This window comes from Numenius arquata, chromosome 5, assembly GCF_964106895.1.
Source record: "Numenius arquata chromosome 5, bNumArq3.hap1.1, whole genome shotgun sequence".
Classification (NCBI taxonomy): Eukaryota; Metazoa; Chordata; class Aves; order Charadriiformes; family Scolopacidae; genus Numenius; species Numenius arquata.
This window is the reverse complement of record NC_133580.1, coordinates 12,791,812-12,811,093: the sequence shown is the minus strand read 5'-3', so window position 1 is coordinate 12,811,093 and position 19,282 is coordinate 12,791,812. Positions and strand designations below refer to the sequence as shown.

Here is a 19,282-nt window from a genome sequence, read left to right as displayed (position 1 = left end):
TTGTGTGTGTTTGTTTTTACCTTTACTGCATGAAGTTTACTTTTATTTCCTTCTGCCTAGGGTCAGAATTGCCTGTGTTGTGTTTCCTGTTCTGGTACCTCTCTTGCAATGTATCACTCTTTCTCTGTTCTGCTCAAGTATTGTGTTAGGTCCTCATCTGAACAAAACTGCCAAAAAGTCTGCAAAAGTACTGGTTGCATGGGGTTTTGTATACTTGATGCCTCTTAGAATTGCTTGAAGGTTGTTATGACTATTTTGCAGCAAGAGATAATACTCCCTTCAGGCTAAGGAAGTATAGGAGGTTGGATTTAAGGCTTTTTGTTAACATCTGTTCGTTCTATGCTGCCTTAAAAAGTGTTTAATTTAGCAAAACAGTGCAAACGTCAGGGTATGTAGAGTTTTTTTATTTACCTTTAGCAGAAAACTTATCAAGTGATGTCAGACTAGTTACTTTCTTTGAGAAAGCTGATGCAAAGAAGTTCAAAAGTACACAAGAAACTTACATGAATTGCCTTTCATTTTTCACGTTCCTCACTGACAGATGTCAGGAAAATTTAAAGGCTTTAAAAATATTTTCTGTGAATGCTTTTAGTAAGGAAATGTTCAGTTCCAGTCTGAACTTGTTTCAGCACTTAGTTTGGTCACCTTGATGTGAGGAGTTTAAATGTTTATTCCACTCAGAGGTCCAAAACCTAGGGGCTGTTCCTGAGCACGCTTGACAGTGAAGGACAGTTTCCTTAGAGAGGGATGCTCTGAGTGAGTGGCTAAATTACAACGCTAAATTGAACTTTTTTCCAGGACTGTTGCAGTGTTGTCGGCAGTGTTGCAGGGCTTTTGGCAGACCAGTGTTTTGAGCCTGTTAAGTGTGGGAGGGGAGTGGGTTAAACACTCTAAGCTGAACTCATGTAATTGACTTTCATGTACTGTCACAACCTGTATTAGCTGGAATTAAGTTTGTGATATAGGGACTTAAGATTTACATAAATATTGTAATTATCCTTGAAATTACTAATGCTAGTGCTGCAAATTCAGAATGTATTTTCAGATTAAATCCAAATCCACAGTTGTTTTCTACTGTCTTCCTTGTGCATCTATTCTTAGTTAAAAATGCCACCTTCTCTCATCCAGGAGTTTCTCTGTTCTTGTGGCTCAAGGGGTACAGCTTCTTACTCTTAGAAACGTGCAAGGATCACACAGTTAAATTTGTCTTGGTAGTTCTCATTGTTAGAGATACTTGGGTATGCAGCATGCTGAGACACAAGTTGTAATTATTGATTGTGATCCTAGTCTAATAGCGTACTGACTATCTCAAGACATCATCTAGTGTTGTGGGTTTTGGTAGCCCTAGAAAGCACTCATCACCTTGCAGAATAGCACCAATACCAATACCACTTGGGTAAATTCGCTTGTCCTCAAAGGATTTCTAAACCAACTTTTTCTGTCTGTTTGGTGATTCTAAAAATGTCCCAATTATGGAGAAGTTAAAATGTAACTATACTTTGCTACTTATTTCCCGGTAAATTCACACAATGAATGTAACAGGTGAAAAGTGCTGAAACAAAGCATTTTAATTAAACAAAGTCTTCAGCTGATGAACGGTTATTATTATTCAATTTTCTTCTTTCTTTTTTTTTTAATAGGGTGGAAAGAAGTCTTACAGTGGGCCATGCGGGGGCCGCGATTGCAGTGCTGGATGCAAATGTTTTCCAGAGAAGGGGGCGCGGGTAAGTTTGTTTTCATTAGTACAACTAGTCCTTGTGTCTCTTATCAATCTTTTTATAAATAAATAAATAAACAAACAAACCCCAAGTTAATATGTGTAATTCTCAATCTAATGACCTCATGAGACAAGAGAAATGATGAAGACCAGCTGCAATTCAAACGCCCTGGCCAAGTTTTCAGAAACTGTTCTAAAGCTTTACAAATTGCCAGCTTTGCAATGAGTCTTCAATGGAATCTCATTTCTTTGTGATCTGAGCCCTACTTCCAAAAAGTCAGATGTTTTTTAAGTAGATTACAACAATTAAAAAGGAAAATCAAAGTAGTGTGGCCTTCCAGTACAGATTTTGACCAGTCCTTACTGTAATAGCTTCTATTTGTTTGTGGGAGTGTTTTTGACTTCGGTATTTGTTTGTGAAGGTATAAAACTCTGAATGAATCTAAGCATTTCCCTTTGAAAAAGTCTTTTGTTTAGCTAAAGCCCTTCTCTCTGAAGCCTGCACTTGAAGTAACCAAATGTTTAATCAAGTTTTCTGTAAAAATCTTTAATTTCTTTTGATTGTATGAAAGGGGTATAACTTTTATCTTAATGCAGCTGGTTATTTCCTATCTTAGGTTAATGCAGAGCTGATGAATTCACTCTGCTTTTAATTGCAATGTTAATTTTTGTCCAGACACCATCTACTTAGTATTTTCTCTTAAGGTCTGTAAATGATTTTAGCACTTACCAAAATGAATCTCACAGATTTTACTTATGGAGATGAAAGGAGGAAAGAGCTGCATTGTAGGTACTTGAAGAATTAACCTGGAAGGGCTTAAGGAGAAGGGAAATAATACTAGTTGTCTTGCTTAATAAAGCAGTTATTCTTGCTGAAATCATATTGAAAAGTCATCCTCTGAGGGAAAACGAAATAAAGTCTTATTTAATCACTACCAATTCTGATTCCACACGCACACGCTCCCCCACCGTGTATTTCAGTGAGATAGTATTGCTAATTTCAAGGCATTGCTTTCTAGGACTGAACTTAGGAAAATGTTACTATTTAGAAATAATCGTCAGAGTGGGCTTAAATGTTTCGCTAATTGCAGACGGACTCGAGCATGAATTCTTAATTTGTAACTGATGATATTTTTGCTCTGGAAGTATAAAAATTCTTTCAAATCATCATGTGGCAGGGTGAAAACACGTATAAACAGATAAGCATAAGAACTTTGCAAGGAAGTTCTCAACATAACCTAGAATATGAGCTAAAGCCAATTGCTCAACACCTTTTGTGATTAGATACAGTAAGGGACAGACCTAGTTTGCTTCTGGAACACAATATCCTGTAAATGCTTTGGCCTTTAGATAGCAATGAGCATCATTCTTCTGTCTCTTTACATTCCCGGGGTTCAACTTGATTGTTTGAACTGGCCACAGCACTGTTGACCTTGCAGTATGAGCTCTTGGCATCTCTTTTGTTAAGATGTCACAAAGATTTTAGGCTGTTTTCATTGCTGACCTGAGAACTCATTTTGGCTTTTAGCTTGTTTCTTAAGTGACCTGTATTGGTAGGCATTTTCAGTCCTTTAAACACATGTTCCATCCTACTGAGACCTGTCCGTGGAGTAAACTGTCTACTAGGAGTGGTAATCTTTCCCTTTTACAACACTACTTCCATCAAGACATACTGAGCCCTGCTGACACCTTCTTGGACATCTGCAGGCAGCTACTGGAGTCCTGCCATGCCAGAGGATAAGGAGGTGACTGGCTGAACTGGGAAAGGGGATGGTGTGATTATGTATCCTATAGCACAGCTTGTTTCTTGGAGGAGACTGTACAGCCTGAGGCTAATTCCTTGGCTTCCTGCCCAGCTGCTTCTCCATTGCTGCAACACCTTTAAGTTCAGAACAGGCAAATGGGAGATGGGACTTTGCCAATGCCCTGAATCCATATTTTGTTTAAAAAAATGTTTCAGCTGTCAATTTTGCACAATTAACCAGATCAGAATAAAGCTAAGCTTTCTTTTTAAAAGAAAGAAATATCTAAAAAGCACAAGAGAAATGACAATAAACTGACAGCTCAATGAAAATAATGTAGGCAGTGTCCTTAAATGCCCTCCTCCTTGGGTGCACTTCTGATCAGATCAGGCTGTGATGAACTTGCTTCTGACCAGATACTTTTAAAAATGTGTTTAGACAATAAAAATGTCAAAAGTGTCTAAGACCCAGTGCTGGATTAGGGAAAGGTATTTCTAGAAATGGGATGTAGGCGTGTATAACCCCCATGTCCCCATGTTCTTGTTTTTGCTATAGACTGGTAGTGCACGTGCAAGATACTAACAAACAAACCAACACCAGAAAAAAAACAAGTGTAACCCCCTTATCTTTAAGACGGAGCTTGGTAGAAGACTAATGTCTTTGAAGTGACTCAGATCTTTGTGGAATAGATGGGATTCTATTTAGAAGGAAGGGTCATACAGTGTTTGTCTAGCAGCTGCTTAGGGAGTTCTTCCCACAGAGTGGCAAGGCATATTTCCTACAAGACCAAAATTTCACATCTGTTAGTTGTCCCAATGGCTTGCATTAACTTTGAAAAGCCATGATGTTAGCTGGTACCCGTATTAGGCTGTTCAATGAAGTTTAATGTGGTCCAATTTACTGTGAAGCCTGCACAAGAAGAAATCTGTTGTGGAAGCATCCTTCATCTTAGCTAGTGATTCAGAATTAGTCCTTGTATCTAATGATAAGTTAATGAAAAACCTGGCTTTTTGTAATTCAGTGGCAAAACTCCTGGGCCACATTGCAACCATTCTCCCCTCTTTATCACTTCTTACCTTGTGAAGATTCATGGGTAACAGCCCAGTGATTTGTGCAGAAGTCCAGTTCTTAGTGGAGAGGCGTTACCTTTGCTGAAAGGTCCCAGCTAGGACCTTTTCTGGAGGTTTTCTCAGAAGTCAAATGAAAAGATGAAACTGAGTTTGTGGCTCTTAACTACTTAAGTGTGCAAGAAGATACCTAGTTAAGCTTACATGTCATATGACAGTTTGAGAGTAAATGTAATAGCAGGAGAAGCCCACCAAACTGATTTTGGTCACTTATAAATCTAGGAATTTGGGATATGGTTGTTCAGTTCCCCTAAACTGCACTGTTATAACTTACACTGATTTTAATATGAAATCTAACATAATGTGCCAAAAAAATGTCAGGCAGCATCACAGAGAATATGAGAGCCCCTACCTACAACCGAAGTCTCTAGGTGAATGTGTGGGACTTCTAAATCTGTGTCCCTACTCCCTTTCTTCTGGCCAGCTGAGATACCAGCTATCAAACCAGTACAACAAGGCAATTTTAAAAGGGAGCTGTGATAGTGGAGGTACCCAAACATACCCTGATGCATGCAACGTTTTTGGGAAAGGAGACACTCTGAACACAAACTTGCACTTATTGAACCTACTTCTGCATGGAAGTCTTACATACAGTCCACTTCAAGAACAGCAACTGATGGGTAGAAAAAGCGCTTTATATTAAGCTATGAAGCACAAGAGGGAAGGTGGAAGAAGCAACTGTGTTAAATCATAATGTAAGTGAGGAAGTGAATGCAAATTCTGATGCTAGTCTCTATCTAGTAAAAGGCTGGATTTCTAATATGTGTCGTTCCAGTGCAGGTGAGTCATCTACAGCTAGAACATTTTTGGGACTGTCAGAAGAAATTACCGTGTGTACTTTCTCGCTGTTTGATCCATAGTTTATGGGCATGGATAATGCCCTTTGAAAATTTCTGCTGTGCTGTATTGATAGCTGTCTTGCGAAGAAATCCACTGCAGATAAGTCAGTAGGAACCAGGAGAGCATTTTCCCTGTTTGCAGAGTTTCAAGAAGCACTAAACAGTAAACGGCCTGCACCATTTCATCTCTGCAGCTCATTTTGCATTTGTTTATGATAGTGTTGGCTTTTTTGTTTTTATATACTGTCATCTACTTTCAAACACTCACAAAGATAAACTAGCAGACACAGTCCTTATTGCATGTATGCCTTCTCCTGATGCCTGTTCACTTATCTTGGAATTTATAACAGTATTAGGGTTTGTTTTAAACTTTGCTCAACATGTGCTGGAACTCTTCAGCTCATACTAATCTTTCATTTTTTCATTCTGTCCACACCTCCCCCACCAAAAAAAGAATTTCAAGGGGGAAAAAAAAGTTAGAAATTGTTTCCAAGGCTCTACAAATTACTCAGCAGCTTTTACAGCTTAGAATTGCGGTAAATTGGGAGAACTTGATGTTACCAATTCTATTTCATTTTTTTTCCTGTGATACGTGATCACGTCAAATAATGTATCTATTTCCTGTGCATCATGTGTTCGTTAAAGCCCATTAAAATACAATGATATGATCAATTGGAAAACTATTAATGTCATTATAGAACCTCTTTCCCATCTCAGAAAAAGTCCACACAGAGGCTATTTCTGGCAACTGGTATGGTTGGAAAGGAGTGTATCTGTAGAATGAGCCAGTTGGTTTTGGGGACATGGTGGACACTTTACACTAAATCAAGTCTGGTCCCATGAAGTGAAGGACCACTGGAGTGCATCAGGTGTGCCATGGAGCTCATCTCCTGACCTAGCCTCACTCAAAAGAAATCCTGTTTATGTACTTCAAGACCACACTGCAATGTGAAGGAAAGCACAATAAGTAGAAGAGATGGAGTAAGACTGAGACATTTTGCTCAAAAATGCAGTCACTATCTATTAAAGGCTAGCGTACCCAGAGATATATGGGATTCCACAGATTTTCTCTGGAGTTAAAATGGCGATAGTAAATGTAGTGTGAATTATCTGTGGGCAATCAAAGAGTTTTTGATAGAATTACTGCAGATCAAACAAGCTAGAAAAGATAGACAGATCCCCAACATCCACGCACTGAACAGCGTAACCTGAGGTCAGAACTTTGGATGATTTAATCTAATTGTTATCTAGCATAAACTAATGTCTCATTGGCAAGAGATCTTAGATTAACTTTTGTCTGGAACTAATCCCTTCAACTTAATACTGGGTGTACAAAGTGCCTCTCTTGTGATAATTAGTTGAAGATTGGTTGACATTTCTTTTCTATGAAATTGTAATAATTGCAACTTGTATTTTTTAATAATGTTTGCTGAATTCTGCTTTGGCTGGTTAAACACCCTAATTGGAACAGTCTAGGGATTTCCTGATTAAACACAATTTCTTTGGAAGTGTCAACTCAACAAAATGAATTTTTTTTTTTTTTTTTTTTGCAATAGTGTTTTACACAAATGTATTTGCAGGAGACAAAATTCTGTTAAGTTGTTGATTCAGACTTTTCTCTGTTTCTATCTGGCTTCCTACTACCTGACTTGACAAGCACTGTAGGACGTAGTGATGCCATTTCGATATCCATGGCCTGCAGGTTGGTCTGCCATACCAATTAAAACCAAACCAGACTATGAGATGTTGACATTTCCTTCAAACTGACAGTGCCGAGATATGAGCAGTTCTAAATGTTGTCTTAGTGTACTAACCGTGGATAATCAGCCTGGTAGCGGTAATACTGGGATCATTATATAGGTGTGTTTTTAAAGGCCTTTTCACATCTAAGAGAAGGAGGGATTATTGCATTATAGTAGTTCTTGAGAAGTGTTGGCCATTTAATAGCAGTCTTAATTGCTGCTTCTTATAATATGCTTAAGCTTGGTCAAGCAAGACAGTACACAATAGCAAATACCACAGAATTCATGTACAGGAACGTGGAATCAGTTCTCTAGTTAGTGTGAACTAAGAAAAGAAGGTTGGATAATTCAGGTGGGAACAAAATGTTGCTTGATTCTAGAGTGAGGAGTTGATCATCCAGTTTAAAACAACCTGTGAAGCCATGCTTCCTGGTGTTCTCTCCTTGTTACCTACACCCAAAGATTTCTCTCCAGGATCCTTCCTCTTAGAATAAGGACAGCCAATTATTTTTTCCTGTTGCAAAAGAACCCAAAAGTTTGAATTAGACTACATGTGGGTTTTGCCATAATTTCACCTCTAGGCTGCTTCTAGGATCTTCCTTTCCACTTGCATTGTAAGCAACCTCCAGTCCAACTACTGTGCTCTGGTCCCTGAAAATACTTTGTTAAAATCCTGTATCCAAACCTCAGGGACTCAGATCTGGTAGACGTGCTGGGTCTCAGTACTTTTCACTCCTTTGAATTTCCAATTCCTCTTTTCTATTTTTCTATTTATTTATTCACTGTCTCAATATAGTGAGTAGTTTTCCTTTTCTCTCCTTCTGCCATCACCTGTATGTCCCACCGGACCTGTACAAATGTCCTTGCAAACGTCTCACTGTCACCTTAGATGCAACAGTGCCAGAAGCCAATGTCCTGTTTTTAACTCAGTCCTCCTTTTCCTCCTCTCCTCTTTGCTGTTGTCGATACCAGTGTATTTTCAGTCAATCAGCTGTCTTAGATGCCATCCTTGCTTGTCTCTTCCTGCCAGGTTATAACCAATTTCTGACATTCTCTACAATATCTCAAACTCCGTTTCCTTCCTGTCTACACATCAACAATTTGTGTCGCTTTCTTCTGGCTACAGTAGAAGCAGCTGTAGTCTCCTTTTTGACTGGTGTCTGGAAATACTACTTATAAACTATTGTCCTGACCTTCTTTTGTGTTTCATCTCTTTGTGTCTTTTCATTGTCTTTTAGTTGTATCTCAAGATGAAAGATCTTGGATTTCTACGTATGTCTACCTCATGTAAGAGACTTTGTCAGCCTGTGTAATTTCTCTCCTTTCCTCATCCTTCTTCCTGTACCAGCTGATTGTGTGATACCTTAGGTTGAACTCTGAGGTGGACGGACTGCAGTGTAGCTGAATGCACACAGCAGCGCAGGCAGGCTGCTGCCTACCAAGGCTCCTGAGCACTAGCAGTCAGCCAGCAACCAGACCCTTCTCCTCCAAATGTTAATGTCAGAGCTATATTTTGTTTTAAATTATTTTGGTTTGTCTCGGTTTTGACAGTATTGCAGTACTTTAATCCTTAGTAAATACTGGTCATGGAATATATGTAAATGACATCTAATTCTTATTCAAATCCTCTTCTGGTTAAATAAATAAAATGCCATCATTTGATTTGGAAAGAGGATTATCTATAAGGTTGAAAAATGTTGACCATCTGTTCGCTGTCATTAAGAAGTTTTGGCAATATTTTGAGAGAAAATGAGGTAATAGTTAAGTCAAACAACTTACATGCCAGCTGCTTTTTTAACAACTGCCAAGTTGTTTTTTTTTTTCAGTAATGAAACTAACTTTGCCAAGTACGGCATTAAGCAATTACTGTACGTGTCCTCCTGACCCAACCTAAATAAATTGAGCCTAGCCCTCTAATGAGAACCACACTATACACTAACTAAACCAACATAAATAAAACAGATCTCATTGCATTTGAAAGTATTCCTTATGCAATGGGTATCAAGACGAAACCTGTTCATATGTATGGTTTTACATCATCTCGCATAATCTTGAGTACATTTGTGAAGACTTTTCGAGGGGACAGGCACCCAATCTTATCTCACTTACAGACATCGTAGAATTCAGTAATGACGAACAATTGTATTTAAGCAGCTAAATAAGGAGGCTCTGGTAGCAAATCGTGTTTCCATGATTTGTTTTGTAGTTTGGCCAAAAGGATGTGTGCACTAAATGATGCTAAATATATTCTAGGAAACGTATCCCATTAAGATGATTTCCACAGTTTTGGAAACTAATGAGAGACCATAGCGTTGCTGTATCACCAGGGTGGCTGAGGTGACTCTCTGACCTGAAACTGTTTCTAAATCTGCCTGCAAGGGCAGCATATTTCGTAATTGCAGTGGGGGCCTGTGTTTACTTTTGAAATCAACCAGAACATGGGTCCTCAAACTGCGCTCCACAGAGCACTTCCAGATGGCTTGGAAAAGCCCAGCAAAGAAGTATCTGTCACCGTTCAAGTAACTGTGCTTCATGTGAGTTGTAACCCAGGATTTTAAAGTCTTTCCAGTGTTTTTGGAGCAAACGGAGCATTTCAAAAGTTGCTTGCTGCATCCTATGATGCTGTGAGTTGTCTTAGCTTGAGAAGAAGTTATATAGTTCCTCCAAACCAAGTGTATATATTTTCTATTTCTCCTTGCTAGCCTGAAAAAGTCTCTGGTTTTCTCAAACTGAGCTTCTCAAAAGTGAGGTGGTATGAGTTTAAGCCGAGATGACTACTGCAAGTCATGTGGTCAGCTGGTGGTAGGGTCAGGTTGCTCTGCTGTGTGCTGTGGTAAGACCTCCTCATCTGAAGACACAGAAAACCAGGATTCTGTCAGTTCTAATGCTGACATTGTGAGCTGAGGGTGCAGGCATGTTTACCTGGCAATAGATACTTTATAATTTCTTACTTATACAAGCTGTCACAGCTACCATTGGTAATCCGGGTGAGTCAAGTACTGTTCCCCTGGAAGCCAACGCCGTCGCTCCCACTGATTTCATTTTATGTATGTAGACAGATGGGAACAGAGAACCAGACGAGCCTTCTCCCTCCCTATTTGGAGCCTTGCCGTGACTGGCCTTCTGTTCTAGCTTTGTATTCATTTTCTCCAACAGCAAAAATGACAAGTTGTGCTACAGATTTGATCCATATGGACAAACCAGAAGAGTTCAACAACAGTTTCCTAGTAACGCCCCCTGCTTCCTGAACACTGGAGAGTAAAAATAACCCCATATCCAAATTTTTTCTTTATAAAAATTGTAGTCTTTCTTGGCTATAGAATGGAGTGTTTGTTGAAATCTGTGGTGATTTACTTGCCATATAATTCCTTAGAACAGGACTAACATCGACCCTTCAGTTTCTTTTGTTCACTTGTTTATTCACAGTAGATGAAAAGTTGTAAATGTTCATTAAATTGTTTTCTGTCAGCCACTTCACCTTGCGGTCAGAAAGACAACTCAGAATTCCTGTAGGAAGAGAAACTGTCTGGTGTCCTGTCCAGGACAGGAAAAGCAAATGTTAATGTGAGTCTTTGGAAGGTATGAATGTCTACTTGGTCTTTTGCTTAACAAAAGCTGTAGGATTTTGTCTGATGATTCCTGCAATGTCTCAGTTGAAAAGACATCCCTTCTTACATATGAGAAATGGCATAAGACTTTGGCATTCCTCTCCAAGCAGTTAACAGACAAGCAGGAGTAATTTATATCCTCCCTTGAAATAACCTGATTGGCATTTTCTTCCTTCACATTCTATATCATTTGGGCATGGGATTTGCCACCTAGAACTGTGTCTTAGTAGCCTTTTTCTCCAGGTTAAGTTCTCTTTAATACCTCAATTTCTTTGTACCTCTCTCCTCTCACCCCATCCCATGACTTGCCCATCTTCTAATTAAGTGTGATTGTTTCAGAATATTCCTTGTACTAATTATTTTTTTAAGCTTCTTAAAATGAGAAGAGGTGCCCTTTGCAGAAACAAGAGTCTTTTTTAAAGAGTTTCCATTGGCAGGAAGTGAAAGGCGTGACAGAGATTTTCAGTGTGATCTCTTGAGTAAGTCAGACTCTCAGAAACAGAAGGATCACAGAACCAATCTATGAGTAAGACCCAGTTCTAAGAGATTTGGCCAACAGTCAGGTTAGGAGCCAATTCATGAGCCAGGAAAACAGCCGACAGCAGGGATTACTACAAAGCAAACTTAATTAGGCAACAGATAGGCAGGAAGTATGCCAGTCATGGAGCCTGCAGCCAGATAGCACACAATGAAGATGGTTAACCAGGCAAAACTGTGTTTGTAGTGGTAAAAAAGGCTGTAGTGCCAATTAGTTGGAAGTCAAATGCACGGGTCCCCCAGGCTAGCTGTCGATCCCTGTTTTCTGGGAAAAATGTGCAGTATTTTTGATATGAATCTCAGCTTTTCCTGATAGGAAGTCAGAGATTTCAGTAGATAGGAGAACATCCTGACATTTCTCAACTTTCCACGAGGAGTGAGGTTGAGAAGCTGTTTTAGAGAGAGTTTCCCTGCTTCAGAAGAGAAAAGTACACGTGTATCTACAGCAAAAAAGAGTAGGAGCTGTGAAGTAACTGTGGGTTAATTAATGCTTCTTTTTGACTCTGTCCCTCTTGTGTCTTCCATGGAAATAACCAAGCATTCTCTAAGTTTGGAAAAGGTAACACGAGAAGAAAAAAACAAGAAAGGAAGTCTGAATCACAATGCCATGTATGCAATACTGGTGCAAAAAAGTTTATTTCAAAGTTAGTTTTTATTTCTTAGAATCATCTGGAGGATTCTGTAGTGTGTTACCTGATCCCTCTGTATGGCAGTCTGATAAGTTTAAAACAAAAGCTGACTTTCTCAATGGGCTATTTTGTCTGTAATAGATGGGAGTTACTCTAGGGTCACAGAAAAACGAGAGGGAACTGTTTGCTGATCATCTGAGAATTAAAAAAAACAGTCAGTGGTTCTGGGAAATAAAAAAGAACTGAAGATTTTAGCCTATGCCTAAGCTTTGTCAGCAGTACAGAGGGTTATTAGAATAAATGCAAGATTGGTACAAATAAGGTATAGCTTGTTCATGAATGATGGACAAGGAGACAAGGAGAATGGGGAGAAGCTGTCTCCTTGTGAATGAGGAACATGTGTGCTTGTTAGTGTCCGGGAAAATGTCAGGGCTGGCTTTTTAAACACTTGATGGTGAAGAAAATGAAAGATAAGAAACCTGGGGATTGTTACCGCAATAGACATCTCACTTAGGAGATCTGACCAAAAAGGAAAGGGAACAATGGCTTTATTTTGGACATATGGACCGTCCACATAACAGAACATAGTGGGAATAAGAAAGGAAGGAATAGCATGTATGGTCTGGCTGAGAATCTGGGTATAAGTGTAAATTGTATAAAAATAGCTATAAAATGATGGAGCACATCTTAAGAAAGATGAGGGAGCAGTGGGTAGGGATGGTGCATTCTGAGCTTGTATGTAGGAATGAGCGCAGCATGGCTGAGGGGAAAACTTCTAAAGTTTCTAAAAGATCCTGTATGAAAGATTCCCAGGTTTCTGAAATGGGGAAAATGAGAGATGCCTCTAAAACAAGATAAAGAAAGAAGAGTATCAACTTTTCCCTTGACCTCATTCTGCAAAAATTGGAGGAAAAAACTCAGGTGTTTGCTAGTGTCCTCCTTTTAAGCTGTTGCTTAGGGACATTTTAGCTGTTGCTCTCCAATAAGTCATAAATTCATTAGATAGAAAAAGCATATTTTCACAACTATCTAATGTTAAGATGATTTTATGGGGGACATATTTCATACTCTTTGACCTTCTGTGGAATTGCCAACGTAGACAACTTGGAGGGAAGATGTGAACTGCAACAAGAAAGTGATACCTGAATTGTACCAGGTATCTCATCCAGTTACTTGTTTTGGAAAAAGGAACATTTTAGTAGTCTAAAAAGTAGTCTAAATCTAAATACAAATGTCCTTATTAAGAATGGGTAATTTTTGAAAGATTTTTTTGGACTTTTTTAAAAAAAAACAGCAGAGTGTTGCCAAAACTAATAAACAAAAAGTCAAAGTAATTTAAAAATGTCTGGTTTTAATCCATAATAAATACAGTACAAACGATGCACAACTTTGAAGAACTATTAACAAGAAACCTCTGATTGTCTCTTATGGCTTCTCATACTTTTTTTTAAATGATCAAAGAAAACTCTTTGATAAAATGACTGAGCATGTGCTGAATTCTCAGTTTACAGTAAATGAAGAATTTTATAGTACCTAGTGCTAGCGCTAAGGGTGATGCAATCTGCACTTAATTTTGTCTTTCACAGTTCGATAAAGTTGTTATCTTTCAAGATAGATCTCTTATATTTGTGTTCACATGCGTAATATTCTGCTGGAACCGTATAGCAGAACTTGTTCTGCTGTTCAGTTGAGCTGTATCTTGTCCACCTGCTCCTGAAGCTGGGATATGTATTAGCTCAGTGGCAAATCTGCTTCAACACCAAATTTGTTCTGCTCGCATCTCTATTGCCAGACCAGCAACTTCTGCCTGCTCGGGTGTCTGGCTATTTGTTTCCTGTCAGGTTCCAGAAACGCAATCAAAATTTCTAAATGTGGAAAAAAATAACAAATGCATCAGCCAGGATATTCTTGCCATAGCTATATCTGCTGCAAACTGCTGCACTTGGGGAATAGATTTTGGTGTAGAAGAACTGTAAGCCCTTGGAGTACACACACAGAGCTGGTGCTCTGCAAGGAAAAGTCACTTTATAAAGCAAATTTTCGGTCTGTAACTGTGTGTTAGATGTAATGAATGAAGGTCTTAGAACCAAAGAGGTATTTTGGATGTGGACATCCTGTCCCCCTATAGTTGCAAGATTCATAAATAATCCTGTTCAGTAAACGGTTTTGTTTTAGATTTTTGTTTATAATGAATTTATTATTTGTAACTTGAACCTTTAACTGCAGTGATGGCTGGTTTGGATTTATGAACAATGACATCACTCTCAATGTATACTTTGACACATACTTCCTGGGAGATGTCCAGTGTAGCAGCTCCTGGTTATTTGGAGTGGTGCAGTAATGCTTCCCCTCAGCCCTTCCTGTGAAACACAGTGCATGCTTATCAGTAGTCTTTTCATTGGAAACACTGTTTAATGTAGTTCCACAAATATATTGAGGACGGCTTACCCTGTCATCATGAATCACACTTTGTGAACAGCTGGAATGCAAATCAGGATATTGTTATATGAGAAATATAGGTAATGGGTATTTTCTAGCAAATACTTAAAGAGGTTTTGATTCTTCTTTGTGAAGCTTGATTTGCCTTGATACTTACCAACTGTTGGCCATTCTGAATACCTACATGGTGGTGTTGCAGCATTTCTTTTATGATGATGACTAATGACTGAGGATCCCAGCTGAGATGGGGGGAAGTCCTGCAGTGCAGGGCAGTTAGAAACGTACAGTAGGAGACAGTTGGTGCTCCAAAGTGCTTTCACTCTGTGAGAATTACTTTAGTTATATGTTTTCTCAAGTTTTAGTTAAGAAATCTGTTACTCAACTGTATTTTCAGGAAAGTAGGTGACATAATAGAAAATCTTTTGAAATAAAACTCTAAAAAGTTAGCAGTCTGCACTCCTTAATAAGAGACCTCTGAAAATAGTTAATTAATTGTTCTGGGATATATTTTCTCTCCAAACTTAGCGACATGTGAAAGACAAGATAGCAGAAGAGGTTGTTCTTGCCTCGTTTTAATTAGGACATATCTTCCTAACAGTACAAAATGTTTTTGGAGGATATTAACCTTTGGAATATCCTTAGCAGTGGAAATAGAGCCCAGCCTGTCTCACAGCAAATTCAAAATAAATAAATAAAGTCTGCATGCAAAATCAAGGCAGCAGGTGGTCATTCCCTGTATAGCTCCAGCTGCACTTGAGCTGTAAATCCAAAAGCATTACAAAACTAGCAACAGGACACCCAGTGGTTCCTTGTAGGCTTGGATCAGTGTTCCTGGGACATTAAAGGAAATTTTCCTAAGATTTAATGTTTTCTCTTGAAACAATAAATGACATAAGTGTTATCTCTAGACTTTTTCCAGAGCAGTGAAGTAACTAAACTTCACTTGTTTTTCTAACATCAGGACTAAAACCTGAACTAATCTATTCTAACCGTTCCCTTCTTTTTTATCAGCCGGAATGTGCGTTAACTCCTGAGAACGTTTGGGTGAATAATAGTTCTGCTTACAGTGGCTTTATTTTGTGCTGGGTGACAGAAAGCGGGCAGGGTTTCCTTCACAGTGTTAACGTAGGTGCCGTATTTTGCATTATTTTTTCTTGTGTGCGCATGCGTCAGGTGTACCACATTTAGATGTCTTTAGACTTATTTCGTTTGATAAGACAGTGTCTGCTGTAAGAAGTGCCTTTGCTCCATCGCATGCTGCTGTTGTTACTGGTATTAGGAACTCTTCAGTCTATGCTGAAGAGGAAAGCTGGGTTCCATTGGTGTTATTGAGGGATTTGCCATCAGCTGTAAGGAGGCCAGGATTTCAATTTTCAAACCTTTAAAGCAAATTGCTTTCAAGCTTCTAAGAGTGACTGCTCAACCAACCATTTATGTGGGCCATTTTATGTGATTTTTGCGTAAGGGAAGAAATACCTCCCAGTGTATTTTTCTTCATACTTATTTAAAAGAAGCTCGTGAATGCTACATATAGTGTTGGCAGGATGTTCTAGCTGAACGAAGTGCATTTCTGTAAACCTGATCTTCTTTACAAAATGAAAACTTAATTTATTTTGCCAATGGTACTTAATTGTCATCATGCTGGGTAGATGTGACATTTCAGAACAGCGTCCATCATACTTCACCAGGTTCCAGTGCAGGCCATTACCCTTAGAAGAGGCTTCAGGAACAGTTCTGTGGGCTGGCTACTAGAAACACACACAAGTTTCTGATGTTGAGCTTTTGATCAGTTCAATTACTTCAAAGAGGTGAAGACTTTCTCTTCAGCAGATTGTCAAACAGGAACAGACAGGAAGGAACATTGGTTTTTGTTTCCTGTCTTACTGTATCACAGTGCAGTTTGCCCTGGATAAAAAAGCAAGTTATGTGTCCCTCAAGGGTCGTGAAGCTTGAATGGTCCTTCCATCTTGTGCAACAGGCTTCTCTGAAATCTCCAGATATGTGATCTTTTCCAGACCTCCTCTTTGAGCAGCACAATTCTGCCATGTTCCCAGGCTGTGACTTGCAATGCCACATCAGGAGAAGTATTTAGAAGTGGTTTCCTTGGCCTTGCAAAATGGGTTTGGGACTTTTATTGTTATTTTGTGAAATGTCTTAATGACTTCTGAACCATTGTGGTACTTGTATCCATTTCAACAATGTTTCAGTGTTTAAAGACCTGCGAAAGAAAATGCAATTTACAGAGTCTTTAATTTTTTTCTTTTCTTCCATCTTACACTTTTTCAGTAAATGCATCTCTTGGCACAAGGGAAATTGAAGGGGGAGTGTGTTTCATTTAAAAAAATAACATCCTCGTTAAATAATCCTGCACTTAATTAAATTTCCTCTGTTTTAACTGGACATAGGAACAAATAACTGTGACAAACAAAAATAAAGATTCTTGAGGAATACTGATTTACCTCTGATAAGAACCGTCTGGCATATACATAATTAATTTTTTTTCACTTATGCTTTACTAACAAGCTCAGCATTTGGTTAGCATTTCCCGTTTGTACTTTGGGGTTACTTATAAGTAAGGCTTAGTAAAGCCTAATAGATTTAAAATATTTGACTTGAAGCCTAAAGCCCTGTTTGTAGGATTTTTTTAAATCACTTTTTTTATATATATTGGAAAGCATATGGTACAACTGGCTTCTGTCTAGTAAGTACGTGAGCTCAAGCAAGTATCGTAGTTCCCTGTTTGATAATTGTGAAGGTACTGAAATGATGACTGGTTTCCACATTGTTAATAGTACAGCTGCAGTTATTATCTTGGTAGCCAACTATGTTAATGGGGATTGCTTTCAGTGCTTCAGAGCCATAAAAGTCTTAGAGGCCATAAAAGTCTTAGAGGACCTGGCAAAAGTTACTTTGGAAAAGTCATTTTGTGTTTCTGACTGTTTCCATTTCCGTTTCTTGCCGGTCTCAGCTGTTTATCCCAGGGCTGCCTGGATTGTCTTCAGGAGCGTAGATCAGAGACTAGCCAAGGCAGCAGTGTGTGACTTGGCACACATATGATAAGGTCATAATGAATACAGGTAGCTCACAAGTCCCATCAGTGCTCATTTCATGCAAGTCATGTCTTTCAGAGAGGGCCTGCAACTGCTTCTACTTCCTGCACCGGTTATGCTATGGAACTGCAAGGCATATTGAGGTTTATGGTTCAGGGTAGGAACTTGGACTTGGCCCTGCCAAGCTGCATGGGAGCGAGTGTGGTATTTTCCTTTGATGTCTACCCAAACGTATCTAAAGCCCACAACTAGGCAGACACCTACATCTGCCTGCTTGGATGACGGCGAAGTGCAGGCTTCAACTTGGAGTCAAGTCTACACTCAAAATACAGTGTTGTTCTATCTGGTATGTTTGCCACTCAAAATGGCAGAGCACACGGATGGAGTTTAGCTCAGAGAAGAGCCTGATCCTGTTGGGGATGGAAATTCTGTTAATAAAAAGGGAGCTGCAGTTCCTGATAAGTCTATAATTTATGTTTCCTTCCTGACTTTATAAACTAAGTTGAATCATGGGAACACACAGGGCTTTTTGAATGGCAAATGACCATCCTCAGGAGGCTGACTAGCCCTGTTCAAGGTAAGTGGCAGCATAAATAACTTTCTGCCTGTCCTACTTTTTATTTCTTAAAATAATCCTCTGGGATATTAAATGTAAGTTGATTCACTTCAACAAAGAGTTTAGATAATTTCTCACATACTTATTTTATGTGTGGAAATGTTGGTCTGAGAATAGATGTAAAGTAAACTGTGAATAGGAGAGTTAGGAGACTTTTATACTTCCATGGGATTCATAGCTGCTTTTCAATCCCCTCAAGAGATCAGCAATAGAATTATCCCTTGTAAAGAAGCTGCCTCTCTTCAGTGTTTGATTAGTTAAGGAGGGCTGTGGCCAGTGTGGTTTTACTATGTTGCTGTTTCTGGCATATGAAAATTTGCACATGAAAAAGCTCTGACAGAATTACTTTCTCTTCATCCTGTCTCACATCACAAGGCCACATGAAAATGATCTGATTTTATAGAAGATGAATACAATTAATGCAAGAGATGGGAGAGGAAATGTATTGCCACCCATCTTTCAGTAGTCTCTTCCTGAAGGAGAGTAGCATGGAAGTGAGAAATTCCTTCTGGGAGGAAATAGTAAATTTTTAATAACTTAAAATTTTTGGCTGCTCTTGGTCCCATCTGAATTGTTTTTAGCAAATACTTATGAGTTTAGGCTGAGATTTTTCAGAACCTTCTAAGAAAGGTTCCGAAATGGAATAGAATTGGCTTCCTTGTTCCCAATAGTAATGGGATTTGGATCGCTTAATATCATTGGTCTTCTGCTGACCTGTTGTGAGAGGCGTAGCCATTTCATTTCCTGTGATGGAACAGTGACCAAGGAGTGCCCATTGTGCCAGTCCTCTTCAGGGAGTGGAAAGGACTCAAGACTTCTTGCATGTTCTGATGGGATCTCCTGGTTGAATGTCTGGTTCAGTGTGGGCTTCTGCTGTCGCTCTCCATGTTACCATAGAGCCTTTTGTTTTTATTTCCTTCCCTACAGCACTGAGAACAACATACTCTATTGTCACCCCTCGTCCAGAGTGAGGAACTGGTTCAGCTGGATAGCATCGAGTCCACACCGATAGTTGGATACAGGCAGGTTGCACAGGGGAAGCTTTCCAGCACTGCTGGGACTAAGTTATCTCACACTCTAACTCAGGTACTAAAATGAGAGTCTAGGTGACTTCTCAGCATCGTAAACAAGAAGAGCTGTTGGGAGACATTCAAACTCACAACACAAATACAAGGAGCCTGGGAGAAGGAAGCTGAAATGGCCTGCTTTTCCTGCCACTGCTTGTGTCGTCTTCAG

At 39.1% G+C, this 19,282-nt stretch overlaps 1 protein-coding gene across 1 annotated transcript in view; it reads left to right on the top strand.

Moving 5' to 3' along the window:
• The first annotated feature begins 1,529 nt into the window (after positions 1-1,529).
• COL4A6 (collagen type IV alpha 6 chain) overlaps positions 1,530-19,282 on the top strand; it is an 86,988-nt gene continuing 69,235 nt past the window's right edge. The window contains exons 1-2 of the mRNA XM_074147521.1: positions 1,530-1,535; positions 1,641-1,724. Coding sequence (XP_074003622.1) covers positions 1,530-1,535; positions 1,641-1,724 — 90 coding nt within the window. The remainder of the gene's footprint in view (positions 1,536-1,640; positions 1,725-19,282) is intronic.